The sequence below is a fragment of the Ostrinia nubilalis genome, chromosome 16 (genome assembly GCF_963855985.1).
Source record: "Ostrinia nubilalis chromosome 16, ilOstNubi1.1, whole genome shotgun sequence".
Taxonomy (NCBI): Eukaryota; Metazoa; Arthropoda; class Insecta; order Lepidoptera; family Crambidae; genus Ostrinia; species Ostrinia nubilalis.
The window spans coordinates 11,064,730-11,071,865 of record NC_087103.1 but is presented as its reverse complement, the minus strand read 5'-3'; the positions used below and the strand labels follow the sequence as shown (position 1 = coordinate 11,071,865).

General features: G+C 46.2%; 1 protein-coding gene across 1 annotated transcript; it reads right to left on the bottom strand.

The window, feature by feature from the left end:
* Nucleotides 1-288: 288 nt before the first annotated feature.
* On the bottom strand, nucleotides 289-6,061 carry LOC135079387 (nonsense-mediated mRNA decay factor SMG5). The gene is made up of 4 exons (XM_063974043.1): nucleotides 5,788-6,061; nucleotides 3,440-5,648; nucleotides 2,380-2,572; nucleotides 289-1,233 (listed from the first exon to the last, which is right to left on the bottom strand). The coding sequence occupies exons 1-4, from the start codon at nucleotides 5,859-5,861 to the stop codon at nucleotides 791-793; spliced, it is 2,919 nt and encodes a 972-aa protein (XP_063830113.1). The 5' UTR covers nucleotides 5,862-6,061; the 3' UTR covers nucleotides 289-790.
* Between the last annotated feature and the right edge of the window lie 1,075 nt (nucleotides 6,062-7,136).

Below are 7,136 nucleotides of genomic sequence, written 5' to 3'. Positions count from 1 at the left end.
ATCTTTTAAACTGCGATCTCCAACCCGCCTGCCAAGCGTGGGGATTTTGGCAAAACCCTCCACTATAGTGGAGGAGGCTCATAGTCCAGCAGTGGACTGTAAAGGGCTGTTGATGATGATGATTGATGATGTTCTATTAAAAAAAATGGATACTGATAACAAAATCGCCCTGTAGAAATATACTACCTACCTATTGTAGCGTGTGAATACTGTTAGTAGCAAGTGTAGCAACAACCACTTGTTGCTGTCGTGTATTTATGCTGGGGGGTTTGTAGTAAATAACAAAACTTTCTTTATGAACATCTTTATTTCAAGGATAGAAAATTAAACTTTAGAATAAAGAAATCAAATATGAACCCAAAATACATACTTATATAAATACGTACTCATATGCAAATAAAATAACATTGAAAGTTTGCACGAGAATACGGATACATTGAAATATTTTTGGGAAATGAAATGAAACGGCGATGACCGTAAATATGACACCATGATTATGAACGATAGCGTATGAGAGAGGAAGGATGATTACGATCGATGAGAATGTTATTTTATTACCTAAACATTAAATTCGGAACAACATTTAAAAGGCCGGACACGCGTCCACGGCCCGTCCTGTAAAAGTAAACAATTGATATCGAACACGATACTCGCGCTGCCGTCGCGGCATGGCGCCCGATGATGCCGATCGTTGTCCTTCCGAACGGGATGATTCATTCGTTTTCGAAAGTGAAGAGCGTCGTCTTTTCCTTTCGGCGCTGGCGAGACCTCATTCCGGCGGGGGGTCCGCTCACCTCTTCTTGCCGTTCTTGGGCGCGGCGTGGCGCCAGCGCGCGTAGAAGTCGGCGACGCGCTCCAGCGGCACGCCGGCGGCGGCGGCGGCGCCCGCCGGGCTGAAGTCGGCGGCCGCCGGGCCGTGGTCGGCGCCCGCCGGGCCGGAGTCGGCGGCTGCCGGCGCCTCGCCCACCAGCAGCACCAGCGCGTCCGCGTCGCCCTCGCCCTCGCGCCCGCGCTCGTCGCCCACGAAGTGGTTGCAGAACTCGAGGATCTGCACGAAGTTGTGCGCGCTCGGCGGCGCCTTGCGCGGCAGCCGCAGCAGCGGCAGCGGGCGCGCCTGGCCCGGCCGCTGCGCGCGCACGAAGCGCGAGCCGCTGCGCAGCTGCAGCTCCAGCCAGCGGATGGCGTCGCGCGCGCCGCTGTCCGTCCGCTTCATCTCGTCCAGCTCTTGAAGCACTGGAAAGGGAAAAATCATCGGTCACGCCATGTTTCTCAACAGTGAGACTAAAGCCTGGTCCGTGAGCACGTAGAATCCCGTCCAATGACCCCAAGCTACCCATCCCTATCGCTCGCGCGTAATTATGTTGCTGTCGCGACTGTGCGACGGACGCCCGCAGTGAGTGTGCGAGTGATTCTTTCACCACACAAAATTGTCAACGCCGATGTTCTACACAATATGTAAGTCTTCCAGGAACGGATCAAGGGGGTGTTGATTTTTTCTAAGTATCAGTTTTAGCCCTGAAAAGTGAAGTCTACTCGTCGACACGAGCACAGCCCCGCTCGGGTGGCATACTGACCGACGGCGGGCACGAGCAGCACGAAGCTGCGCGCGCGCCACAGCTGCTTGACGCGGCGCAGGTGGTGCGCGAGCGCGGCGGCGTCGAGCGCCAGCAGCGAGGGCGCGGCGGGCGCGCTACTTGTGGACACGAGCACAGCCCCGCTCGGGTGGCATACTGACCGACGGCGGGCACGAGCAGCACGAAGCTGCGCGCGCGCCACAGCTGCTTGACGCGGCGCAGGTGGTGCGCGAGCGCGGCGGCGTCGAGCGCCAGCAGCGAGGGCGCGGCGGGCGCGCTACTTGTGGACACGAGCACAGCACCGCTCGGGTGGCATACTGACCGACGGCGGGCACGAGCAGCACGAAGCTGCGCGCGCGCCACAGCTGCTTGACGCGGCGCAGGTGGTGCGCGAGCGCGGCGGCGTCGAGCGCCAGCAGCGAGGGCGCGGCGGGCGCGCTACTTGTGGACACGAGCACAGCACCGCTCGGGTGGCATACTGACCGACGGCGGGCACGAGCAGCACGAAGCTGCGCGCGCGCCACAGCTGCTTGACGCGGCGCAGGTGGTGCGCGAGCGCGGCGGCGTCGAGCGCCAGCAGCGAGGGCGCGGCGGGCGCGCTACTTGTGGACACGAGCACAGCACCGCTCGGGTGGCATACTGACCGACGGCGGGCACGAGCAGCACGAAGCTGCGCGCGCGCCACAGCTGCTTGACGCGGCGCAGGTGGTGCGCGAGCGCGGCGGCGTCGAGCGCCAGCAGCGAGGGCGCGGCGGGCGCGCTACTTGTGGACACGAGCACAGCCCCGCTCGGGTGGCATACTGACCGACGGCGGGCACGAGCAGCACGAAGCTGCGCGCGCGCCACAGCTGCTTGACGCGGCGCAGGTGGTGCGCGAGCGCGGCGGCGTCGAGCGCCAGCAGCGAGGGCGCGGCGGGCGCGCGGCGCTCCAACTCGCGCACCTGCGCCGTGAGCCACAGCCGGCCCAGGCGCCGCAGCAGCCCGCCCGGCGCCGCCTCCTGCGGATAATACACAATACTGTATTCAGTGGCGGCGTAGCATGGGTTGGCACCCGGGGCGATCACCCCCCCCGTAACAAGTCCTATGGCACCCCCCGGTACCCCCCAGGATTTTGGGGTAACCTACCGATTCAAAGATTGAACAGGTTGATTGATTGAATAGATTGAATTGACAATTGCACGCCCCCCCCCCCCCCCCCTTATCATGACATAGATCGCAGATTTGCCATGCAGATGTGCCAGTGAGTACTAATCTCCGCGACTTGTGTCACCCCCTGATGCTTGGCACCCGGGGCGGACCGCCCCCACCGCCCCCCCCTTACGCCGCTACTAACTGTATTGTTGTAAGTCAAGTGTATAGACATGTTGACACCACCAATCAATTGACGTACTTTTTAAAACTGTCAAAACGAAAATCTCCCATAGATTTTGTATGGCACTACAAGCAAGTGACGTCACTATTTTGTCAACTCAAATAAACTACTTTTAGACCAAAAATCGTAATTTACAGGTAATTTAAAATTAATTAAGTTATTAAGACCAGAATGAAGTGTCTTTTTAGAAAAGTTGTGATTTCGAATTATTGGAGAATGGTGTCAAACTGTCCATTGTCGATGATGCTGAATAAACATTTTTTCTTTATTTCTTTCTTCAATACGTACAGTAACCTGTGATCTGATCTGATCGTAATATCTCAACAGCGTTTGTAGAAAGTGTCCAAAACGGGAGGGCCATAGAGCTAACTGCTACTACATAAAGGTAAATGAACGGTGCCAGGAAATTGATGAGAGTTGACATTTCTGAATTCATTAATAAATTGGAAATTCCACATCTGAAAAGTACCAAACTTTATATGAGAAAACTTACATTATTTTTCTTAGTGCTGTGCCATTCGCGAACCTTCTTGTGGCTAACCTTAGTGTTGACCTTTGGGGGATGCAGTTTCTTGAAGTAAAATATCTTCATGGACCTGTTGAATCTGATTCTTGGCACGATTTTTGCAATATGGTTCCCGAAATCTATGAAGTTCATAATTCTTATTATGTTCTCTTCATATTGGGACGGTTTGTATCTGTCCAGTGTTTGCCACTCGGCTGCATGTTTGTCAAACTTGCAAATGCTTGTTCCTCGTAAGTTAACATCTTCAGACAGAGGAATACTTTTGTACTCCAGTTTGAGGTTCCTGGCAGTATACTTTGCATAATTTAATATCTTGCTCTTATTTTCATTAATGTAATTTGATTTAGGATTGAAATAGAATGTAAGTATGTTGAGCAAATCTACTACACATTGAAAGAGGGACTCCCCACTGTCACCACACGACATAATTAAATCTTTCTCTGCATAGAGCCAATCTTGTAACAATTTGATACTAGCTAAGTAGTTATCTCCAAGCAGAAAATTCTGAATTCCAAGTTCATTTAGTTCAGCTGGTTTGTCTTTACAATCCCTTTTATCACCAAAAGATTTGGGGGCATGTTTTCCATTAATTCCTACTGGTTCCTTGGCAGACTCCTCTATGTCTCCATTTTGCTTATTTACCTCCTCTACATCAGAAACCTCACTGTCAGAGGCATCACTTTTGGATTCGTCTTCAGATGGGTATGTAGAATCAGACAGTTCTTCATCTGAACAAGATTCATCAGTTTCAACTGCACTGCTCTCTGTGTCTGCATTGCTCACGTCTGAGCTTTCTGATGAAGCCAGTCGGCGTCGCCTGCGTCTTTTTAACGACTTTCTGCCATTTTTCGCATCTCCATTCTGCAACTTCTCAGGATCACCATCCCCATCAGAAGCCACCTCCTTAAAGTGAAGCTCTTCACAGCTGTCATTATTTCCATTTATTTCAATTGTGTCTTCAACTATTGGATTTTCCTGCACAGACTCCACTTCATCTTCAACTGACTCAGTTTCTTGAACCAGCATTCTTCTTGTCCTGTACTTACTTGCAGGATTTTTCAATCCAAGTGATTCAATTTGTTTTAATAATTTTTGTAGGAGTTGTGAAAGTAATGCAAGAGTAAATGCTTTGCAAGCAAATGCTTTAACTTCATCAGTTTCCATCATTCTGGACATTGTGAATAAGCATATCTGTACCATTTTATGCACAAGGTTAGCATTCAAATATGTTGGATTAACACCTTCTTCTTCAATGGCCTGAGTGTATTCCATATATTTTTTATTGATATCTGGCAAAGGAGCCTTAGTAAAGTCCATACAAACTTTAAGTTGTTGAGCAATTGTATTGCACCTTTGTGGTATGTTTGTGTCATCTTTTCCAAGATACCATATCTCAATCAAAGAAAGAAAGTTTGAAATTGTATTTTGTACATGCTCTCCTTGTGAAGGGAATTCCGAGATGTTAATTGTCTCAGTGAATTGATTGTTCTTTTCAAAAATCTTAGTCAAGTTGCCCATTGCTCCCTCAAATGGGGCTTCAGTACTGAGACATTGGATATAGTAACAGACAGAGTCTAAGTTATAGTTTTTATCCATGTATAAATTCCCCAGTTGATTATATGGCATGCCAGAGCACAAGTCAACATGAGCAGCTTGGAGGTAGTATCGAGCTGCTATTGATGGGTCGAGGGACTGAAATATCTCAACCTGGTAGCGGCTCAGGTCCCCCAGATATATCAAGCATGAGTGGAGGGCAGAGCGGCCAAACTGCAATAGTTCTTCAGTGGGTGTTGTATTTATTTCATCACCTTCTTCATCTTGTGGCAACATTGTGTAATCCAAGTCCTTGAAGTCAACTTTAAATTCTGATTGAATTCTTGCTATGAAGTGATGGAAATGACCTATTCCACAAATAATGTGGGTAAAAAGGTAGCTATCATTCTCATTGTCCACTTCTCTTAGCTTCTTCGCGGTGCACACGGTGTCGTAGTACACCTTACGCCACAATAGTTCCAGACATTTTTTCCCATATTCTACTGGGTCAAGAAAAAGTAGCTTTTCACAGTTATCTCGGAGTTTCTGCCTTTGAACTTCTGTAGAGGTGGAGAAAAGATCAGGAATGGATCGGCAAGTGCTGGTCCTTTCGCTGATACGTCTTGCTACATCAGTTACATAGCTGAAAACATAATTGATAAAAGTTTATAAGTGTGACTGAGGTAAAAAGGTAGTTTTGAAAATTAGTAAGACAAAAATAGGAGATCAAGATAAAGTAACTTTAACCATTTTTGGATTACATAGTATTAAAACAACCTTACCGATAAAGTTTTTTGGCCTTCTCATTGCGTTCTGCAACTTTAGCCTCAGATAAGTCGTTACATCCGTTCTTCATTTTTCAAGTCATTTTACTTCCTTGTCAAGATATTGATTGTGAAATTGTTAGATATATGTCTTGAATGTCTGATTTATTACTCATATCAACCATTTCTCCAACGTCATTATAAACTTTTGATCCCGATTTTGTAAAAAATTGTAGGAAATTTTTCGTGACAAAACAAAGCACAGACCATAGAGAAAAGTAATACATAGGAAATAGAGAACCCTCTCTGTCAAATTTTTGAGCCTACTAATTGACAGCCTGGTGTTAAATTCCCCGTACTTAACCTACGTACGTAACGCTCACATACATACATAGTACACGCACACATACATACATAAAGTCCACGCACACATACACACAGTTCACGCACACATAGGCCCTCATAACCTTCAAAGAATTATTGTTTTTATGATGTACAATGTAGAATTTTTTCAAATCCATTATTTTGAAAATATTTATCTTTATGGTGTACGTATTGTATTATTTTCAAAACAATGGATTTGGAAAAATTCTACATTGCACATGGAAATGCAAATAAGTAAACAAAAACTTTTCAATTTAATAATTTTACTTTATTTATGAACACACATAATATTATACACCAAAAGCGTCTTTTCGCAAAGTTTTCAACAACACTAAAAAAGCATTTGCACTTTGAGAAAACTCAGATCACTTGTGAACATAACAGAAAGTTTCTTCGCGATTCACGAAGGAACGAACAAAACTCCGATGAACCAGAACAGCAGCAGGTACGAAGGAATGAACTTGAATTTGACTCGACTCTTCAATACTTTAATAGGGCCACAGAACTCATAAACGATGGCTAAGAAAACAAGAATGCATTCAACCTAACAAAAACAACACCGGCCATTTTGGAGGAAAAACAAAGTTGCCATATGTTAAATAGTAATTTCTACTACTCTATTATGTAAATTATAACAAAAAATGTCACCGTTCAGTTTTAAATTAAAACAAATTAATTTCATTTTAAAAAAAGTTTTCACATTGTAATTAACAATATTCTGAAATATATTTTAATTAAGAAAAAAATGAAAATATGAAGGAAACAGGAGCAGCGACATCTAAAGCGTTTTAGGGTAGTTAAAAAGTATTGCTTCCTCATTGTTATAGCATTGCTGCAAAATCTGAAAAGCTTTTAAATATTTTAAGATGTGTTTCTGGAGTCTGGTGGGGTGCTCACCCAGCGTCATTAAGACTTTTATACAATGCTATTATAAGAAGTGTACTTGACTATGGCAGTTTCTATCTAGAGCCTTGTAATTTAGT